Source organism: Megascapheus bottae, chromosome 10 (assembly GCF_031878675.1).
Source record: "Megascapheus bottae isolate mThoBot1 chromosome 10, mThoBot2.hap1, whole genome shotgun sequence".
In the NCBI taxonomy this organism is placed as follows: Eukaryota; Metazoa; Chordata; class Mammalia; order Rodentia; family Geomyidae; genus Megascapheus; species Megascapheus bottae.
In genome coordinates, this window is record NC_143518.1 from 55,412,354 (window position 1) to 55,435,140 (window position 22,787).

The 22,787-nt window shown below is 46.4% G+C and overlaps 1 protein-coding gene across 3 annotated transcripts in view; it reads right to left on the minus strand.

Annotated features, from left to right (window-relative positions):
- Tmcc2 (transmembrane and coiled-coil domain family 2) overlaps nt 1-14,119 on the minus strand; it is a 40,341-nt gene extending 26,222 nt beyond the window's left edge. The window contains exon 1 of one of the 3 annotated variants that reach the window (XM_090341339.1): nt 13,462-14,119. In XM_090341339.1, coding sequence (XP_090197465.1) covers nt 13,462-13,677 — 216 coding nt within the window. In that variant the 5' untranslated portion in view covers nt 13,678-14,119. Of the gene's footprint in view, nt 1-2,025; nt 2,714-10,342; nt 10,493-13,461 lie in introns of those variants that run through there. The other 2 variants (XM_090341340.1, XM_090341341.1) reach the window with 2 other exon arrangements.
- Between the last annotated feature and the right edge of the window lie 8,668 nt (nt 14,120-22,787).

The window sequence follows — 22,787 nt, forward strand, 5'->3', positions numbered from 1 at the left end:
ACTACTGAAAACCCCCACACATTCTGGGTTTCTAGGAAGGATGCTGCAGGATTACAGTCTTGGCCTTAGCGGAACAGAGTAATACTTCCAGGCAGGGTGCCTCTGGACTGGTCCCCCTCACCTCCAGCTGGCCACTACACCTTTCTGCTTTCAAGTCAGACACTCCAAGTAGCACTGCACTGCCTCACTGTGCACTCCTTGGAAAACTCCTGACTCCTACAATCAGGTTATACTGTTGTATTGGGCACTGCTAATTGCCTATCTGTTCAATTCCCTTTTCTTTCTTTCCAATCAAACTGCAAAGGCCTTAATGTACCTTGCTAAAAAGTCACTTATGCAGACTTTCTTGCAGCTAGAACAACCACAAGACACAGTCTAGACCAAAGAAAAGCAGAGTGAAGTATTCTTGGCACATTTCTTCCTTCTTGATAAAGGCTCTGGAATATGAGCATAATGTCTGGGGATTCAACAGCCATATTGTAACCATAAGGGACCCAGGTGATAATGAAGGCCAGCGTCTAAGACATGGAGCCCAAGACATGGACCTGGGAGTGTGATGGCTGTGGAGCCACCAGCCAGGTCACGAGTGCCTGTCCCGGGATTCCTGGTGCAGGATCCCTGTCTACATTACTTGTGGTCAGTTTCATTCCTCACATAATTGGCAATGAGATACTTTACTTTTGGATGGGCTGAGATTTGACAAAGGACCCTGAGCTTATAAGACAAATGTTCTACCACTTTAGTAACATCCCTAGTACTTTTTACTATTTGTTTTTCTGATAGTTTCATGCTTTTGCCTGGGCCAGCCCCAGACCTCTATCCTCCTATTCTATCACCCAAGTAGCTGGGATTGCAGGTATGAACCTCCATACATGACTGGTTCTTGGATAATCGCACTTTGCTTTTGTTGTTTTGGCCCCGAATCAGAATCCTTTCATCTCTACTTCCTGTTTGTTAGGATATAGGTGTGAACTATGTACTTGCTCTTTCAGATAATCTCACTAAAAAAATAAAAAAATTTAAGGGGTGTGTGTGTGTCAGTCTGACCTTGAATCATTATTCACTCAGCAGCTGGGATTACAGGCATGGGTCACTACACCAGACCCGAGATACTTTACACTTTTATGAGCCTATCTTATAGCATATCGTGAGGGGCAGGGCCAATTCTATAGCATACACATCAGAACAATTTAGATGAGGGCCTTTCCCCTCAGACTAGAACCGAGCAGAGGCTCTGAAGCCCAGTGCCGCCCCGGCTATGGCATATGATTATAACACTACCCTGAGCCTCTCCAGTTGCTCTGAAGGTGGAGTTGCTAGAGATGGGCTGTTGGACAGGCAGCCAGGGCAAGGCAGCTGTGATGTGACTGCACACAGCTGCTATCAGGGGATGGCTAATCGGGCAGAAGGAGCCCTGTGAAGAACTTCAAAGACGGAGGAAGGGGAGAATCAGTGGACCAGGAGACACCCCATACTCCATTGCCTGAGAGGGAAACACAGCCTAGCCATCTGGGGCTCAATGCACCATAGCAGGTTTTCCTCTGTGACAAGCAACCTATAATCTTTCAGGACATTTCAGTCATTTAAAAGTGTTCCAAAACTTACACTTATTAGATTTTCCCATTTTTTTTCTAGAAACAAACTTAGAGCAGAAAAGTAAGACCATGCAGAAACGAAGCAAACACAATCCTACTTCTGACATGGCAGGCCCCTCCCACATCGCTCTCCACACAGAGCTCAGTTTGTATAAGCAGGTATACCTCCATCTGATGTAAACGACTGCATGACCAGCCTCATGGAAAAGTGCAGGATTCTCATGTTTCTCCTTACTCCAGTCTCCCCACAATCCTCTCAATGGGCAGGCCCTGACCTCACCGGCTTCACAGACAAGGCAACCCCCCCCCCCCGCCCCAGACCATACCAGTAGCTGAGGGTTTATAATTCCTAAGGTCCATTTCTCCTGTACGCTCTCTATGGATGTGCCCAGAAATAAACAAAAGCAACAATCACACCACTTCCACTTACAGGTGCAGAAGTTCTTCCCCCTGAGGAACTAAGTTCATGGTGTCCCTGGAACCTGAAGGGCACAGGTGCTAGGTCTTCCCATAGTCATAGCCCTTCAAGGCCAGCCAGAAGTAGCACCTTGAGGCCCACCTGAATCTGTTCTGGGCAGAATCAAGACATCCAAGACAGAGTGGACAGTGCACACTCTCTGCCATAAGTTTGGAATGGACCACATCCAGTGGCCTCCAGACTGGGACTGAGCTTCACACTGCCCAAGCTGATGCAAGACCTCCCTCCAGGCATCCCAGATAGGGCCAGCTGGCTTTGGCCTTTGCATAGCTATCTATGCCAAATGGTCACATTACATACTGCCAATTATCTTTCTAATGTCCTAGTCCAGTTTCTTCTCCTTTTTTTTTTCCTTTTTTTGGTTGGTCATGGGTCTTAAACTCTGGGCCTGGGTGCTATCCCTGAGCTCTTTAGCTCAGGCTACCACCATACCCCTTGAGCTACAGCACCATTCCCAGTTTCTAGTGGTTAATTGGAGATAAGAGTCTCAGGGACTTTAGTGCCTGGCCTGGCCTCGAACCCCGATCCTCAGATCTCAGCCTCCTACAAGTAGCTAGGCTTACAGGCGTGAGCCACCAAGCCTGGCCTCTCTTCCCATTTCTAACTGACTTCAACACCAAGACCCCTTTTGAAACCACTCAGAGACAGTGTTCCAGAGACAGTAGTCCCCTTCGAGCTTTCAGTGGAGGTCCTAAAGCGCAGAAACATTTGTTTTTCATTAGCCCTGAGAATCAGTACAGTGTCTGGGGTGAGTTACTGCAGCCACCTGCCAGGCAAAATGTCTTGGACCTTATTCGCGCGCGCGCGTGCGTGTGTGTGTGCGTGTGTGTGCGTGTGTGTGTGTGTGTGTGTGTGTGTGTGTGTGTGTGTGTGTACTGGAGCTTGAACTTAAGACCTTGCACTCTCCTTTAGCTTTTTCACTCAAGGTTGGAACTCTACAATTGAGCCACACCTCCACTTCTGGCTTTTTGCTGGCTAATTAGAGATAGGAGTCTCTAGGATTTGTCTGCTCATAGTGCTTCAAACTGCAATCCTCAGATCTCAACTTTTGGAGTAGCTAGAATTATAGGTATGAGCCAGAGAGCCCATCTGATCAATTTATTTGTATAACTATATAACATGCTTTTCAATTTATCCCGTCATTCTAACCTAATACTAGTCTCATTTTAGAAGTAAGGAATGTGACGTTCATAGCATCTGTGTTTCCCATATTACAGATGAAGAGACTGAGGCCCAGAGACAATCTCTTCAACTTGTAGTCATATTACTTTTAATGGCCCACACACTGATTCCAAAACTAAAGTAGATATGGTATTTGCATGTGGCACAGAACAGTATCAAAAGCATGACAAAAAAACAAAAACAAAAACCAAAACACCAGGGGGAGTTGTGGATCTGCTTAGGCCACAGCCCAGGACTTGGGTAAGACCACAATGCCTTCATTCTCATCTCCCCACCTGTTCAGCAAGAAAAACAAAACAAACGCAACAAAACAAAACCCCAAAAGACAAAAAAGCAAAGAAAAAAGCCAGAGAGGGGAGTCAGGTGACCACAGGACGCTGAGGATTCTGTTAAACTCCATAATAGGCTCGAGGGAAAAGAACAAAAAAGATGATAAAGAAAAATGGTGGTGGTGAGGTCACCTGACACACAAGGCATGAGTACAAAGGGTAGAGTGACACACAGGCTGCACTGCTTCTGCATGTGGGTGTCAGGGAGGAGATGGAAGGAGTTTTGACATAACATGGTTAAGTGTTGGAAAAAAAAACTCAGCACATACACAAAAGCTGCCACAAGTTTCAGAAGTGAGGAAAACCATGGTGACTGGCTCAAGGGAACTCAGCCGCCAACGCAGCGAAGTGCCACCTGCTCTGACTAACAGGTTCCAGCTACTAAATGTCACTTGCTTTTCCACATTGACTTTTGCTTTTCTCCAGCTGCCTAAAACCATTTTTAGTGGGCAAATGAAGCCACAGATTAAGTAGAGGTGGGAAGGTTGCAGAGTTAGAGGTGAGACAGAAACTAAGTTCTTCATATCATGGAACCTGAAGCTGGAACCTGGAAAGGGCAGTGAGGAAGTATGCTGAATTGTCATGGAGGGCCCCATGGGTGGTAGTGCCTTCTCCGGAAGAAGGGTGGACTAGATCCAGAGTGTCTAAGGTTCCTTCCTATAAAGGCTGTGGTTTCTGAGCTGTCAGGCTCTGGCCATATTCCCCACTGGGTGTGGGCCTCTAAAAGGGGGAAGTGGCTGGGAGTTTGGCCTAGTGGTAAAATTCTTGCCTAGCATGCATGAAGACCCAGGTTTGATTCCTCGGTACCATATACATAGAGAAAAGCCAGAATTAGTACTGAGGCTCAAGTGGCAGAGCTTGAGAAAGTCCAAGAACAGTGCTCAGGCCCTAAGCTCAGGGCCAGGACTGGCAAAAGATCAAAAAATAATAAAATTTAAAAAAATAAAAAGGGGAAGTATGCCAGGTACTAGTGGCTCACATCTGTAATCCCAGCTATGCAGGAGGCTGAAATCTGAGGATTATGGCTCAAAGCCAGTCTAGGCGGGAAAGTCGATGAGACTTTTACCTCCAATTAGACACCAAACACACACACACACACACACACACACACACACACACACACACACACACATACACACACACACACACACACGTAGAGCTGTGGCTCAAGTGGTAAAGTGCAAGCCTTGAACAATAAAGCTCAGGAACAGCGCATGGACCCTGAGTTTATGCCCTAGGACTGGTACCAAAAAAGGTGGGTGCAGGAGAAGTGTGCTCTAGATTCTGCAAACACAGCTTTATGAAGCCAAGAGGAAACTGCCTCAGAGTAGGAACCATCTGAAGAACAGCCAAAAGCAGTTTCCAATTCCTACAGGCACTTGTGTTCCCACCAAATCCCAGGAAAACCCAAAAAGCCTTAGATATAGCACAACGACTTGGAACTAACGGTCCCATCTGGCAGCTGACCACCTGGCCCTTCCTCTCTCCTGGGTCTCAAAGTCCCTCTCCCCAACAAAGGGTGTGGCTGCAAGGGTTCAGGATGGTGACCAGGTCACCCTAAGCCTCTGCAAGCCTAGGTCGCCAACGTTTCCTCTATTTATAGGGTCTCTATGGAAACAGGGACAGCATTAGCGAGCTAATCACTGCAGAAACCCACGGAGTTCTTCTGTGGGATCTGGCTCAGATTGTGGAAGTCTCAGGGTGGGCAGCCTGGGAAAGCACAGGAACAGCCCATCACCCCAGTTCCGTGATGGAGAAACGGGAACAGCTACTTCTCTCAGGCCTACTTGGGGTTTCTGTGGGAAACACAGTGATGAACGTTTTGGAGCTGGCCACCAGTGTGTCACACCTGTAATTCTGGCTACTCAAGAGGCTGATTTCCCTGGACAGGAAAGTCCATGAGTCTGTTATCTTCAATTAACCACCACAGAAAGCAGAAAGTGGAGCTGTGGCTTAAATGGTAAAGCACCAGCCTTGTGGGGAAAAACAAAACAAAACAAAAACAAAAAAACACTAAGGGTTGGGTATCAGTAGCTCATGGCTATAATCCCAGCTATTTAGGAGGCTGAGATCTAAGGATCTCTGTCGAAAGCCAGCCGAGGCAGGAAAGTCTATGAGACTCTTATCTCCAATTAACCAGTAGAAAACAGGAAGTGGCACTGTGGCTCAAAGTGGTAGAGTACTAGCCTGGAGTAAAAAAACTCAGGGACACCTCCCAGCCCCACAACCAACTAAAATAAAAACCTAAGGGACAGTGTCCAGGCCCTGAGTTCAAGCCCCATTACCAAAGAGAGGGAGAAACAAAGATTTTTTGAATCTTTTTTTTTTCTTAACCAGCGTCACAGTTGATATAAAAATAAAATAATGGATCTCAACTCAGGGACAAATGATTTTTCTCTCCAGCTGCATTTTAATTCCTTGATCTTTTCTCACTTGGCATAGACTGCCTAGAGCCAACATAAATTGAAAAGGTCACTTTATCCACCAGCAGAGGTTTTTATTAAAGCTGCTGCCATGGTGTGTCCTGTCTGCCACTTCCTGTTTCTACCTGTCTCCCTGCCTCTCCCATCCATAAAACATTTTAGTGTGCTGGTCTCACTCTGTCCTGAACTCATGAATGCTCATTACCTGTAACCACATACTTACTGTCTTGTGACAAACACTGTTTCTTGTGAACTTTGCAGATGTACAGAGCACATAGGAGACTGGAGAGCAACGTCTATATCATCTACATTTTTGTGTCCAAAGATTACATAGCAGAGACTTCAAGACAAGCATGATAAATGCTATTTAATTATTTGTTCCAAGCCTACAAAACCATCTTTAAAGATTATTTGATCCTTGGGCCTGGGGGGGGGGGGAGTATGTTTTCCAAAGACTAAATCATTATCCTAAACTTAAAACATCTAGCAGAGTGGTTTTTAATTGGCTTTTGGGTATTTTTGTAGAGCAGGTTTTTCTTCCGTCTAACCCAGAGCCCTCCTGCTGCAGTTGAACCCTTGTCTTCATTTCCCAAGAACTTAGTAAATGCCAAGATTTGAGTTGGCTTGGAAGGCGATGAACACAGACTACAGAGCCAGAATGTGTTTACTTTCCTCACAAATGGTTCAGGGCAAGCTGAGCTGGGGGTTCACGCCCTTATAGCTTTGTTTTCTGCAGTAGACTCAGCTAACTTGGCTAGAATAAAGAAGCCTTCAGTCATTTGGTTTGAATAGTCAAATGTTTTGGGTTTTTTTTTCCCTAAATATAATCACAAAGCATACCTGCTCTCCCCCTAACAGCTTTGTTCTCTTCTTAACATAAGACACTCTAGTGTTTGGACCACAAAAATGGACCCTATCCAGCCTTGGCCTCATTCCAAAAATGCGCCATCCTCCACTATGGGGATTTCCGAGGAAGATGCTGTTTCTTACAAGGAGAGATGACACCAGAGCTGAGTCCTGAGATAGCTCTAACATCATCCCTGAGAACTGGCCTGTGCTCCCCAGGCCCTAACCTCTATACTTTCTTCCAACCTCAACCCCAAACTGGACCCTCAGGTCCAATTAGATGTTTCAATGCCTCATGGAGGAAGACATTCTTGTTAATGGATTGGCAGCTAAGACATAATTAGATACACAAAAAGCAGCACATTCTGTAAACACTGAGCTCAACTAGGGCAGCTGGGAATGAATCTAGAACCCAATGTGTGGCAAGAGAACAGAGAGCTTCGTTTGCCACATGCTTTCCTGTAGGTCACCAGTTCCTTAAGCCCACATACAGGGCTGCTGGGAATGCTGCTCCAGGCTGGAGAGGTGGGAGTGGGTGATTTGGGGAGACCTAAGGCCTCAGGACTTTCTGCCTGCCTCACCAAGCAGGTGCAAGTCAAATAAAACTGTAAGCTGGTTGCTGGTAGCTTACACCCATATTCCTAGTTACTTAGAAGGCTGAGATCTGAAGATCTCAGTTTGAAGCCAGCCTCGGTGGAAAAGTCCATGGGATTCTTTATCTCCAATCAACTAGCAAAAAAGTCAGAAGTGGAGCTGTAGGTCAAATGGTAGAACATTGGCCTTGAGCAAAAAAGCTAAGGAACAGGTTTGGAAGTGTGGCTCACATGGTAGAGCACCAGACAGTGAATGAAAGTATCATATACCAAGTTCAAGGGAAGGGAAGGGAGCTAGTGAAGGGACAGTGGTTATGCCAAGTTCAAGCCTTAGTACCCATACCAAAAAAAAATTCTAAAAACAGGGTCTGGGAGTTTAGCCTAGTGGTAGAGTGCTTGCTTAGCATGCACGAAGACCTGGGTTTGATTCCTTGGCACCACATACATAGAAAAAAGCTAGAAGTGGTATTGTGGCTCAAGGGTAGAACTCTACCCTTGAGAAAAAAAAGTCCAAGGACAATGCCCAAGTCCTGAGTTCAAGCCCCACAACTGGCAAAAAAAAAAAAATTCCAAAAACTGCATCCTCAGCACTCCTCATGGTTCTCTGCTATGTCCGACATTTATAAGGCAAAGAGAGAAGGGCAAATACCCCACCGAGGACTTGGCACTGAGCTTCTCATCTGCCCCAGTTAGAAAGATTCTCTCTACTTATAACTAATGTTCTGGTCTTTTCTTTTCTTTTCTTTTGCCAGTCCTGGGCTTGAGCTCAACCACTTGAGCATCAGCACCATGTCTGGCTTTTTTCTACGTATGTGGTACCGAGGAATCGAACCCGGGTCTTCGTGCATGCTAGGCAAGCACTCTACCACTAGGTCAAACTCCCAGGCCTGTTCTGCTCTTTTCTTAAGTATCGTGCTCTGAATCCACTTCTCCCAGAATACCTAACTATGTTTCTGATTCCATCAGATAATGCTTACAGTTCTCTTAAACTTAGGTAGTTTTCTGCCAAGTGTTTCATCCTGTTTGACCCAGGATCTTACCTGGAGGCAAAGGCAGTACCTACTAGTAAAGAACTGATAACCTAGTTTTCAGGTGTACCTCAATCTCCCCTCCTCAGGGGTTCAGTTCCTACCAGACCGCAGGGATCTTCAAACCTGAACATCACTTCATGAGGGGGGATTATATATAGGGGGACTGATACAGCCAGATCCTAAATAGGCACATCTATTCTTCTACACCACTCACATTCCCATGGATTGGACTGTCTTCATCATTTAAAAATAGGGGGAGCCAGGCACTGGTGGCTCACACTTGTAATCCTAGCTACTCAGGAGGCTGAGATCTAAAGATTGCAGTTCACAAAACCAGTCTGGAAGCTCCATAAGACTCTTATCCCAGTTAACCATTAGAAAACAGTAAGTGATACTGTGGCTGAAGGCTTGAGCAAAAAAAGCTCAGAGGCAACACCCAGGCCCTGAGTTCAAGGCTCCATGACCAACAAAACAAACAAACAAATAAACAAATAGGAGGATAGTGGCCCTGAGCCTCAGTACTGCAAGTGTGTATGGGGGGGAGCAGAGGATGCCCAACAAATCAACAGAAAAAACAATCATGGGCTTTTTAGGGCTATCAATGCTGTTTTGCTCTCCTGGGTAGGGATGAGATCTTTTTGTTTTTGTATTTAAACTGCATGTGTATCTGAGTTTTCAGGAACTGCTACGAGCATGTCCTATTTCATTACTGAAACAGAACCTTCCTGTGGAAGGTGTCCAGTATCTGCTGGCCTCTGGAACCCTCTCTTTGTGAGCACTTTATGGAGTGCTGAGGACTGTGGGCCCTTGGAGGGAGGATGAGGCACCTACCGCCACCAGCAGAAGGACCACCAAGGATTCAGTTGTGACAGTCTCCTCATCTCTTGGCTTTTAAGTGCTTTCTCCTGCTCTTCATTCAGCAGGCTGGGAGATGAATGCATGGTGTGAGCAGAAGTACAAAGCTGGACCCAAAACAGTCTTAAGCCAAAAGCACTTAGAAGCAAGATGAAAACAACGGAAAATGGAGTCACCCCTTTTTCTTCAAAGTAAATACTAATATCATTTAAAAAAAATCCCTAGAGAGGTTATTCAAGGAGCTTTCAATGGAAGGTCTATTCAGCCTCCCCTAGACCCTTCCTTGCAGAAGTGCTGGGTTCCTCCAGCAGTACATGGGTGGGGAGAGGTGGGACTATCACCTCTCCTTACTTCAGACTTCTACCACATGCTTTTTTTTTCCAGTCCTGGGACTTGAACTCAGGGCCTGAACACTGTCATTGGGCTTTTTCGAAGGTAGAGCTCTACCACTTGAGCCACAGCACCCTTCTGGCTTTTCTATGTATGTGGTACTGAGAAATCAAACTCAGGTCTTCCTGCATGCCAGGCAAGCACTCTACCACTAGGTCAAACTCCAGGCCCCCCATGCTTTGTCTTTTAAATTTACTTTTTGAGGGGGTGCCCATACTGGGGCTTGGACTCAGGACATGGATGATGTCCCTTAGCTTTTTTTTTTTTGCCACTATTCCTGGGCCTTGAACTCAGGGCCTGGGCACTGCCCTTGGGCTTTCTCAAGGCGAGTGCTCTACCTTTTGAGCCACAGCACCACTTCCAACTTTTTTCTATGTATGTAGTACCGAGGACTCAAACCCGGGCCATCATCGTGCATGCTAGACAAGTTAGGCCAAACTCCCAGCCCCATGGCCCTTAGCTTTTTTACTTAAGGCTGGAGCTCTATCACTTGAACTCCATTTCCAGCTTTTTGGTGGTTAGAGATGAAAGTCTCACAAAGTTTTCTTCTAGGGCTGGCTCTGAATCACAATCCTCAGATCTCAGCCTCCGGAACAGCTAGGATTATGGTTGTAACTCACCAACACCTGGCTCACATGCTGTATTTCTAACAGGATCTCTTTCTGCAGTGTTCCCCATGGTTCCTCCCTACTCTCTTCTCTCTGGAGCTGAGTCTCCTTCCTGGAGAATTCCATTGTACTTTTTGGGCTGGCCAGCCACTCCAGCATCCCATCCCAGTGAAGGAATCCAATTGCAGCAAAGGGCTCCCTAGTGAACACAAATAAATCCAGACAGGAACTCAAGTGGTCAGATAGAAATGCTGCAAGTGGCTGAGTATGTGACTGACTTGTGGGGCTCCTGTGCAGCACTGTCTGCTGAGATCTCCCTGGAGGGCACACTAGTGTGTGGACTAGAGGCAGACCCCCAAAGTATCTGCACACACCTCCTCTCTGTGGGGCATACAGTTAAAAATTGCTATTTAACTATTTTTCATTATTTTCAATGGTCCTTACCACTCCATCATCCCAGATCCCAGGTGACCACAGAAGGAATGTACAGGACCTGGGTTGCAACTCAGTATCAAAGGGCTTGCTCAACATGCTCCAGGCCCTGAATCCAACCCCCAGACACACATGCATATGCGTGCATGCACACACACACAGACATGCACGCACACACATGTGCACACACAGACATCTACAGCGTACAGTGCATGTTCCAGTGCTGAAAGGCCTGATGGGATCACAGGAGTCCTGTGGAACAAGAACTACTGGCAGTGATGAGTTAAGCTTTGTACAGCTCTCTTGAGCAAAGACTAAAACTCCCCTATCTCCAATGTTCAAACTGAAAACAAAAGCAAGACAGAAGTGCTCAACAGCCTCAACGATGCACAGGTGCGGGCAGAGGGTATTAAAAATTAAACTTGTCCCTTTGGAGTACCACCATCAAATCTAGAACAAGTCAGCTCCTCCCCAAGTTCCAGAGCCAATGAGAGGATTCTTCCACCACCGGAAAACTGTGTCAGCCTTGGAAAACAACTTTTCCAACGCTGGAAAACAAGTCTGGACACACTCCAATATTCCTTATCCCTTTGCTCAGAAGAAATGAGTGATCTGTCTGAGATAACACAGTGAATCTAACTGTGGTTGCTCCCGAGTCCTATCTAAGTCTGTGCCCTGTAGTAAACATGTTGTGATGAAGCCGACAGAGACAAACAGGAAAAGGTTCTGTGAGTCTTGTGCCCCCATCAGCAAACAGCAGCTCTGTTTTCTTCTTGCCACTACCCTGGTTCCACCTCTGTGGTGGTTATTTTTTCAGGGGTGGGTGTGGGAGGGTGGAGTGAAAGACAGTTCTCTCACACTTGATCTCAATTCTGATTCAGGGAAGTTCAGTGGTTAATATCAAGTATAGAGTTCTCGCTCTATCTGTCCCTGACCAGAATGGAGATGTCACCAAAAGAGAGAAAGGGGGGGGAGCATAGGAAGATAGAAACATGAGCTTAAAGCAGCTTTATCTACAGAAACAGAGACACTGCAGCCCCCACACCCCAACCAGCCCACTTTCCCTCTGGAAGGTATCTGGGGAAAATGAATGAAGCTACTAGTCTTCCCTTGGGCCAAAACTGGTAAGTGGGGCAGTTTCCAAGACTTCCTTTCAAGGGCTCAGAGTGAGGGTCCTATCTGATCCAAAAATGACAGTTTACTGGTCACATTCCTCTGGACCTGCTCAAAATGAGGCTGAAGTCTGTAACTGAATACTTTCCTTCCCTCACCTGCAACAAATTAAATGAGACCTCTTTCCATTCACTATCTCACTTAAAACAGAAAACCTCTCCTGACCATGAGTGGAGCTGGGGATGATTTCTAGGATGGACACTAGGGCCTCCTTGAGCAATAAAATCTTAAGCTTTGTGTACAGAATCTCTCCAGCAAAGCTCAACCTAAGGTATAAGGCTAGCCACGAATCTCCAAAAAGGTCACTGGCAGACCCAGAGGTCAGATCTGAATAATTACCACAAACCTTTAAAAGTGCCCACAACACAGTAAGTCATGTTGTCCCCTTCCCCCCAGAACACAGGATTACGGGAGAATGAACAGATCCAAGTGAAAACACACACACTTACCTGTGCTCTGACTTCCGGGCTGGGAACCCCACGGGCCAAATGAAGAATATCATTGGCTTACTCTGCTGAGCTCCTTAGTGCCAGCTGCCATAGGATACCGGTTTTATTTCATCTAACAGGAGTCCTTTCCACTCCCCTAACCCAGGCCCTGCACCCTCTCCGGAGAAAACCCTCCTGAGGTATCAATCTCCAAGGTGCCTAAGTTCCTTCTTTGGGCAGACATCTCCCTCAGTCCCATCATGAGCTGGCTGGAGAAAGCCTAAGCCGGCAGCCGTGGTGACAGCGCCAGCAAAGGAGCATTATCTACCCTGGCTGCTGTTTGAACCCACACAGAGATATAGTCAACACAGCTCGCTGCTGGTTATCTCCAGGACATCAGGCTGGAAAATAAACCCCTCCATGTGAACAGAGGCTCTTCGAATTCTGGTTCTTGCTGCCGTCTCAGCATGTGTGCAACTTGAACCGAGGCCCCAAGCAGCCCAGGCGCTGCTCTACCACCTGTCAGTTCTCCACCCTGGGGGTTGGTTCAATGGGCGGACAGGGATCTCCAAGCACTAGCTTAACCTCTGGCTCCACCTAACGGTAAGAAATCCACACCCCCCTTTCACGGATGGACAAACTGAGCTGTTTCCAAAAAGATGCCCAAAATTCACCATGAAAAGGAGATTCACTGGGTAAAAGAAACTGAATGGTCGCCCGCTGGGCCTTTCCCAGCTGGCAATTTTCCTCCTCCTGCCATCTTACAGGCAGTAGGATGCCAACATGTTTTGGTTCCTATCTTGGATGTCTCCATCCCTTTGTCTTGTGAATAACACTTCCAATTATCTAAGATGGGTGAGTCACTAGAACGTCTGCCATGAATGGGGAACAAACGTCGAGCCTGAAATGGAGCTGACAGACAGAGGTGCCTGACCTCCCTGCTCGGGTTCTAGCCACACGTCCATCTTCTCCTAGCTTTGCCTGGCTTCCCCTCCTCCCCCCCCCCCGCCCCCCGCTCCCCATCACTTTCATCCCGTCAGAACACTTGCGCGTGGGGTGGGCTGGGCGTACAGGGTCGGGGTTGGGGGCTGCGCTCACCTTTAAATCAGGAGGCTTGCTTCGGGGTCCCGGGTGGGGCGGCACCGCGGCGGCCGCGTCTGAAGTTGGGCCGCCCGCGGAGTTGGCGCCCGAGGCCTCCGCGGGCCGGGCGTCCGCGCCCGGCGGGGGTCCGCCCGCTTCTTCCAGCCCCGCTCCATCCTCCTCGCCCCGCGGCGGCGGCGGCGGCGGCAGCTCGTCCGATCTGCACCTTTGCATGGTGTCTGTGGGTCGGCAAGGGGAATCTGTCCTTCCAGCGCGCCGTCGTGGGGGAGACCGCACTCCTCCAGACCCTCGGAAACCAGGCCGGGGGTCTCCGACTCTTAACAGGGAGGAGGGCGGGGGCAGAACACGATTTCTTGAATTTAAAAAGACTAACGATTGTTTTTAAAAGCGGATGAGGGAGGGGCGAGGCGGAGGTGCCGGGGGATAATTCATCCCGACCTGGGGAGCCAAGGCAGGTCACCATCGAGGCTGGGCAGCAGGAGTCCTTGGGCAGTCATTGGAGGGGGACCCCCCAAACTTTCTGCTTCAGGGCACGGGCTGGGCGGAGGGGAGCAGGGCGGCACGGCGCATCCCTCCCCGCCCGCCAGGCTGCAGGGCGAGGCGGGGCGCGGGGCAGCCGGCCGGGCAGGTCCAGGTCGGCCACCCTCGGCGCCGGCTGTGCCCCCCCCCGGCCCTGCCGCTGACCCCCGTCCCCCATGGGCCGCCTCCGCCCCCCTCCCCACCCGGCCGCGCGCCCCGCTCCCCGCCCGCCGCGCCGCCAGCCGCAAAGCCTCGGCCGGAGCCCGCCGAGCGCGCGCAACCTACCCCGCCCGGCGGCCTCCGCCCGCGAGCGGGAGGAGGCGGGGCATGCGGAGACAGACAGCGCCAGCTCGCCAATCGGAAGGCCGGCTGGCCGAGGGGGCCGTCGCGCGGCTAGGCTGGTTAGGGTTGGTTGCACCGCGCGATCCCCGGGGAGGAGCGCGGGGCGCGCTGCGGTGACCGCGTGTGTTGGCATTGCGGAGAGCTGGTTGTGGGTTGGGCACGCGGGCGGCAGGTCACCGGAGACTCGGCCTCGGAGGGACCCTGCCGAAGGAAGACTCTGCCGGGTCCAAGGCGCCCACTCGCTGCTCTGGCAGGGCGTGTGCGTGTAGGAAGGGTGTTGATCCTCATGCCCCGCACTCGCGTTGCACGCCGAGTTGTATCCATCCCTCCAATTAGACAGACACGATTCCTTCTAGGATACCTAATGCCAGTCCCACGAGCCGCGGGGCGGGGGCCAGGCCCTGTCCCGGTGGGTACCTCTCACGAGGACCTCTTGCCTTCTGCTCAGAAATTGGACCCTTGCACGGGGGAGCGCAGCAACTGGGGTGAGAATCTCCTGGTCCTGGTGAAGCAGCTTCGAACTAAGACCGGGCGCTTGTGGCAGGACGTGGGTAGGCAGGGGAGAGTGAAAAAGGAATATTGTGTCTTTCCCCATCAGCTTCGCCTAGAGGCAAAGAGCAAATCAAAGCTGAAAGGGAGCCAAGATAGAGAGCGTGGTAACAGTCACTGCCCGTGTGGCAGGCTGCAAGCCCACGGTGCTAACCGTGCTCCTCCAGGAGCCGCGTCCCATGGCAGGGCTGGATGGGCGCAGGACACACCGAATCAGGTCGTAGAGAACCGCTGGCTTAACGTCCGACGAGGGAGGATTCAATCTGAGAGTCACAGCGACCTAGCCGGAGGATTTGACGGTTTGCCGGTCTCTGTGCCTCACCCGGGGCGCCCGCCTAGCCTCCCTGCAGCCCTGTGAGTTTCCTGACTCTGTTCCATATCCTTCCCGTCCGAACCACTCACTTCAGTGTGTGTATCCTACAAGAGATTAAGTTGTTAGGGATTTGCTAAAGTAGGCAGCCGCGTTCTAAACTAAGCTCGCTCCATTTTTGGAAGATAGAAATTTAGCATGGGCTGAGAAAGGAAAAAACCTCTCTCCTCACCCCCAACACACGCATATCCACTACACAAAACCAGCCCAGCTGATTCTGTGGAAATACAAAGCTATCCGCCTTTTCAATGGTGAGAACCGGCAGAATGCCAGAGTAGATGGTGGGCAGCATTAGACCAAACCAAAAGGGACAGACAGCTTACTTACCACGGTGCAAAATATAAGGGAGGTAAACACACTAACTCGGTGAAGTGTATAACAGAAAAGTGCCTCTGCTACACAAATCCTAGTCTTGGGGCGGAGTAAGTTAAGTCATATGGTAGCAAATAGCCCCATATACTTGGCTCCAAGCTGGAGAAAAGGATTCTATAGAAATCCTAAGGAAATAGAGAACATGATTTTGAATTATGCCTCATTTTGATACTGAATTAAGGTTGATAAATTTTGGGATTTGTTTTGTTGAAACAGGTTCTTGCTTTTAGCCCAGCTTAGTTTCAAACTCTCCATCGTTCTGTCTCAGTCTCCCAGGTACTGGAACCACAGATGTGCAGTTCCAGTGTAGTTCCATATCCTGCTTAACTTTGATTTTTATGTTCTTATGTGCTTACATACAATGTGTTGGCCTGGGAAACGGTTTGGGTGTTTTTGGTGCCGAGGATTGAAATCAGGGAAGGCTAAGCATTAGCTTCATCACTGAACTACAGCCCTCACTCCTTGTTGTCCTAGTTTCCCAGCTATTTGAAATAGGGCTTGTAACAATACCTACCTATAATAACAATACCTGTGTAAAGCTTTTAGACATTGTCTAAGATAAGTCCCATCTCTCTCCATTTCAAAAAGGGTACATGTCTCAGTCTAATGCTTCTATCCTTGGAAGTTCAAGTTCAAATCAAGGAGTGGCAGTATTTTGTAGTAATGAATATAATATTGCCAAAGAAGTTTGAATTGGAAGTCTGTGGAGAGACCTGAGTGATCTCAGCCACAAATAATTGAGTACTTCAGACACATAGAACTTGATTTAATTTAAAGGATGAGAATCATTTAATTGTATTATGTTTCTTTGGGGGAAATAACACAAAGAAGCTTTGTTTTTCTATTTAAAATAAGCCAAAGCATTTGCAGATTTACAATGCATGTGATTCAGTTTAGTATCTAAGGAATAGGATTTGCCATTCTATTTTGGCACATTTAGTTACTTATAAGTAAATACATAGTGTAGTGAGAAGAATGCTGGTCTGGATATTAGAACTTCCATGTTTGGATTCAGGTTCTATTACTCTCTTTGAGTTTGTTTGTTTGATCAGGCCACTGTCCTTGAGCTTTTTTCTTTTTTTTTTTTTTGCCAGTCCTGGGCTTGACCTCAGGGCCTGAGCACTGTCCTGGGGTTTTCTCAAGGCTAGAGCTCTACCACTTGAGCCTCAGCACCACTTCCAGCTTTTTTCTATATATGTGGTACCGAGGAATCGAACCCCAGTCTTCATGCATGCTAGGCAAGCACTTTAACCACTAAGCCAAACTCCCGGCCCCTCCTTGAGCTTTTTTTAAGGCTAGTGTTCTACCTCTTGAGCCACAACACCACTTCCAGCTTTTCCTGCTTATGTGTTACCAAGGAATTGAACCCAGGGTTTCATGCATGCTAGGCAAGCACTCTACCACTAGGCCACACTCCTGGCCTCTCTGTGAGTTTTTGTACAGTTTGATGATATTAACCTCTTTCTTTGTTCTTCTCGCCTGTAAATAGGGCCTAATAGTATCTATCCTCAGGTAGTTACTTGAGGATTTAAGTAGATAATGCAGATGAAAACTCGACACATAGTATGTGTTCAGCAAACCTGTGTAGACTGGGGGAATGGCTCAAATCATAAAGCACTTGCTAAGAAATAATAAGAGCAAGAGTTCAATCCTCAGTCCCACCCTCACCCTCCAAAAAATCCTGTCTTCTTGTTGGAGGTATGGCTTAATGATAGAGTACCTGCCTGCAAGCAGGAGAGGGCCCTGAATTCAAGCCACAGTATATCCAAAAGCAAACAAGAAAGCCTCGATGAAGCAACATAATCAACTTGTCCAAGCCCTCTGAATATCATATTGAGAAACATAGATTTAACCCATTAAGCAAGTGTATTCTGAATGGAAATCTCAGATATAAAAGCAGAGTACTACTGGCACCATCAAAGTTGGCAAAATAAGTACATAACAAGGAGGATGAAGAGCAGTTACAGTACCTTGCTCCCTTAACTAATGCTCAGTTCATATGGTTTGATAAACGGATGGCTCTTTAATTGTATAGGATAAGGTGCTAAGACTAAAGGTAAGAGTAGAGTGAATTTTCTTTTTCTTTTTCTTTCTTTTGTGGGTCATGGGACTTGAACTTGGCCTGGGCACTGTCCCTGAGCTCCTTAGCTCAAGGATGCCGCCCTACCCCTGGGCCTGGGCACTGTCCCTGAGCTCTTCAGCTCAAGGCTACCACCATATCCTGAGCCAAGCCCCACTTCCCATTTTTTGGGTTAATTGGAGATAAGAGTCTCAGGTCCTTTTGTGCCCAGGGTGGTTTTGAACCAAGATCTCACATCTCAGCCTCCTGAGTAGCTAGGATTACAGGTGTGAGCCACTGTGCCCGGCCAAGTTTTCTTTTTTTTGGGGGGGGGGAAGTTCTAGGGCTTGAACTCAGGACCCGAACACTGTTCTTGGGCTGTCTCAAGGCTAGCAGTTTACCACTTGAGCCACAGCACCACTTCCAGCCTTTTCTATATATGTGGTAACAAGGAATCAAACCTGGGTCTTCATGCATGCTAGGCACTGAGTTTTCTTTCTTTTTTTTTTTCTGAGTTTTCTTTTTATAAAAACAATTCAGTCTAGGGCCGGGAGTTTGGCCTAGTGGTTAAAGTGCTTGCCTATCATGCATGAAGACCCGGGTTCGATTCCTCGGTACCACATACATAGATAAAAGCCAGAAATGGTGCTGAGGCTCAAGTGGTAGAGCTCTAGCCTTGAGAAAGTCCAAGGACAGTGCTCAGGCCCTGAGCTCAAGCCCAGGACTGGCAAAAAAAAAAAAACAACAACAATTCAGTCTGAAAAAAAACCACTTTTTTCTTTTTTGCCAGTAGTATAAGGTGTGTTGAGTATCAAAGAAATTAGATTCCTTTTTTTTTTTTTGCCAGTCCTGGGGCTATAACTCAGGGCCTGGGCAGATTCCTATCTTGTATGAATTTTTGCTTTTTAATTTTCATTATTAGATTTTTGGAATAGCATATATCTATACTATTAAGAGGCTTCCTTTTGTTAGTATTGGGGCATGAACTCAGGGCCTCATGCTTGCTGGGCAGGCACTCTACTATGTGAGTCATTCTTCCAGCCCCCTTCTTTTTTTTTTTTTTTTAACAACACTAGCATTTAAACATCTAACAGTTAAACATCAAACGGACAAGTAGTTGTCAGAGAGCTATTTTAAGATTTAACATAAGATGAAAGTGTTGCCTAGAGGGACAAGATCTAATTTTGAATACTATATTTGAATAGTAATACCATTACAAATATTTCTTTGTTAATATAATTTTCTTCCTTTTCTGCTGGAAAGTCGTGTTTCCATTCAAGTCTCTTTTTAAAGGAAACTGAGTTCTGTTGGATTAGAAGGAGAAAACTACACAAATAATCATCAAGGAGATTGGCTGGCTTTTTGGTGATGTCACAAATCCCACCACCTAAATAGGAGGTTTTTATTGGCAGGAAAGATTCTGCATCACTCCAGAATTGGAGAAAGCTCTAAGCCTAAGCTAAGTTTATCCTGTCGTTTGTTGTTGTTGCTGTTGTTTGTTTACTTCATGTTTTTACTTGGTCATATTCTGTATATCTAAATAAGCATTTTCGAGGCCTGGAGTTTGGCATAGTGGTAGAATGCTTACCTAGCATGCATGAAGACCCAGGTTTGATTCCTTGGTACCATATACATAGAAAAAAGCTGGAAGTAGTTCTGTGACTCAAGTTGTAGAGCTCTAGTCTTGAGAAAGCCCAACGACAGAGCTCAGGCCCTGAGTTCAAGCCAGGACTGGCAAAAAAAAAAAAATAGAGTATGTACCCAAATAAGCATTTTCTATGGTTGCCTAACATTCTGCCTGCTGAACATTTCATGATTTAGCCACTGTCCACCTCATAAGAATTGTTTCAGGTTTTTCACCCTTAGAAATAAAGCTTCAATGACTATATAATGGGAAAATGGTATATATTATTTCCTCTGTGGTATAGAGCTTCTCACTGGCAATATTTCAAAGAAGTAGGCAAACCTTGATTGCTTACCTGCTCTCACTGCTGTACCAATGTGTCCCTAAGACTGCACAGGAGACCCCAGCCAAATTCACTCCTGCAGCTATCAAGCCTCCTCCCCAAAGAATAGATAGCTGTAAGTTCTTCTCAGTTCAGGTAGGATTCATACTCTTTAGTTCTGGATGCTCCTCACTAAAGGGAGAAATAGCATGATCATCATGTAAACAGAGGAGGTCTGTGAAATCTAAACTTAAAACCCTGATTGTGCTGCGCTGAGTGAAAGCCTAGACTAACAAAATGGCTGTTTTGTGCCTTTTCCCATCTCTGTGGGGGAATCCATACAAATTTCTGGACAATTTGTTACTTGCAGCTTAAAACACTAGACCTTAAAAGCAAAGTAAGAGAAAATGCCAGCTTTTCTTGGAGAGAATCAGTTATCATTTTACATCTGAAAATAAATATCTAAGAAATTTTGCCTTGGATACTTTAAGTATACCATTTAGGTATAATAGAACCAGTGTCCACCGCTTATAGAAACCACAGCTGTTGGCTTTTGTGAACACTGTCACACAACTCCTTTAGCAACCCTGCAATGTAAGTGTTCTTCCCATTCTTTTACGAGAGAAACAGGCTCAGAGGTTAGGGCATTTATATACCTGTGGCTCAGTTCTGCAGACAGCTCTATTTGAATTCAAACCTAAAGGTCTAAATAGCCCATTCTTTCTGTAATTCTGAGCCACTCTATAGTAATGAATTTTTCAGTAACTATTGGTCTACATATCCACATTTACAAGATTTATCTCTGGTCAGGTGCCTGTGTCTTACACCTATAACTCTAGCTATTCAAGAGGCTGAAATCAGAGAATTGTGATTCAAAGCCAACCCCAGAAGCCATAATGAAACCTTTATCTCCAGTTAACCAGCACAAACTCAGAAGCAGAAGTGTTGTTCAACCGGTAGAGTTCCAGCCTTGAGTGAAAAAGCTAAGGGAGAGTATTCACTCTGGCCTGAGTTCCAGCCTAATATCAATTATAGTCTTTACAAGATGCACAACTTACATGCATCTCTATTATAGGAGTTAAAACAATGAAATGTTAGCCATGAAATGTTGGCTCATGCCTATAATTCTAGCTACTCAGTGGGCTAAGATCTGAGGATCGAGGTTTGAAGCCTGACTGGGTAGGAAAGTCCATGAGAATCTTATCTCAAATTAATCAACAAAAAGCCAGAAGTAGAGATGTGGCTCAAATTAATCCTAATTTCTTTAGGTAGGCAAGAACTGCATACATTGTCTTGAAAATAGAACCATTCAATACTTTTGAACACTGTAGAGTTTTGTGGCATATTGGAGATAATGTGAGCTGCTTCTCCCGATCTCTTTTTCTTTCTTATTCTTTTTCTCTGACACTATATGGCAGTGCTTCTTAAAGTGTAGTTCAGGTGTTTAAGCCATATAAACATGTTTAATACCATAGATAACTTGGAATTTAGTTGTTTATGAAGGTTCCTGAGCCTCATCTTAAATGGGGAGAGAGCCTGAAAATTTGCTTTCAAAGTGTAATTTATCACAACTCTTTGGCACTAAGTGTAGAATGAACAATCATGAACTAAAGTAAAGCCTTTGTTTCTGAAAGACACCATTAATCCCACACAGGATTAAGAGCTGTTATCTGATTTACTTGTTTGAAAAAAAAATAAAAAACAAAAAACTTCTGCTGATCTTATGACTTCAAAAAGACAAGTCAATCAAGGAAGCTACTCCTGGAAGGGGGAATCACACCCTCTCATGTGAGATCTTATTCTGGAATCACCATACTTATGTCATAAATCATGCTCAGTGAATGTTAGAGGCCCCGAGGCAGACCCACACAGACAGAAGGACAAGCGACTGCTTTCATTAGTGAGTCCACCCAGGCTTGCCATATATCTCTCACAAAGGTCTTGGGAAAGAAGATAGTATACTCTTTCAAGAAGCAATGACACAGTATCATTCTTTCAGAGGACAATTAAATAATATATGTTGCTAGAGCCAGATGGATGTTTACCAACATTTCACCCAGTGTTACCTTCCTGGGAATTTGTCTTGAGGAAATAATGTACAAGGAAAAAAAAAAGAAGCTACAGTAAAAACAAAATTTCTGGTTGGATACTTGTGGCTCACACTTATAATCCTAGCTATTCAGGAGGCTAAGATCTCAGGATTATAGTTCAAAGCCAGCCTGGCAGGAAAGCCTGTGAGATGCTTATCTCCCATTAACCACCCCAAGGCTGTGAATGGAGCTCAGGGACAGCACCAAATTCCAGCCCTAAGATGGGGGAAGGATGGGGAGGACACATAGTTTTTGTCAGTTGTGAGGCTTGAGCTTATGACCTGGGTGCTGTTCCTGAACTTTATCCACTCAAGGCTAGCATTCTACCACTCTGAGCCACAGTGCCACTTCTCCTTTTCTGGTGGTTAATTGGAGTTAAAAAGTTCAGACTTTCCTGCCCAATATAGGGTTCCACTGCAATCCTCAGATCTCAGCCTTCTAAGTAGCTATGATTGCAGGCATAACCTATGTATCATAGGTGTTTTTTTTTTTTTTGGCCGCTCTTAGGCTTTGAACTCAGGGCCAGGACACTATCCTTGGGCTTTCTCAAGGCTAGAGCTCTACCACTTACACCACAGCACCATTTCTGGCTAGACAAGCACTCTACCACCAGGCTAAACTCCCCATCCTTAAGTGTTTTATGTAACTGCTTTCTCCTTCCAGGATCAATTCAGAGAGAAGAGCATACCTTGTGGTAAGGTTTGATCCCAAGTAAGGAAAAAAAAAACCAAAACACAAAAGATGGGTCCTACTGACCTGTCAAAGCCCAACCCATTGAGACTTGAAAAAAAGCCATACTCATGGCAAAACTGTGTTCGTGGCTGTTTCTGAAAAGATTTGCATTAGTTACTCTAAAAATGTTTCTCGAAAACCTTGCTATTGCACTTGTCAGTGGAACCCAGATGACCTGTGTTTGAGGTTACAGCAAATTCCCTTTAATTGATTGCTTTTCCTCCCCATGGTCTGCATCCTAACAGCCAGGGATGCCACTGATGAAATATTCAGCATTGGATGATACTTGATGTATAATTAAATAGGATGCATTTTGCAGTTCAATTTCATAGACCTTTAATCTT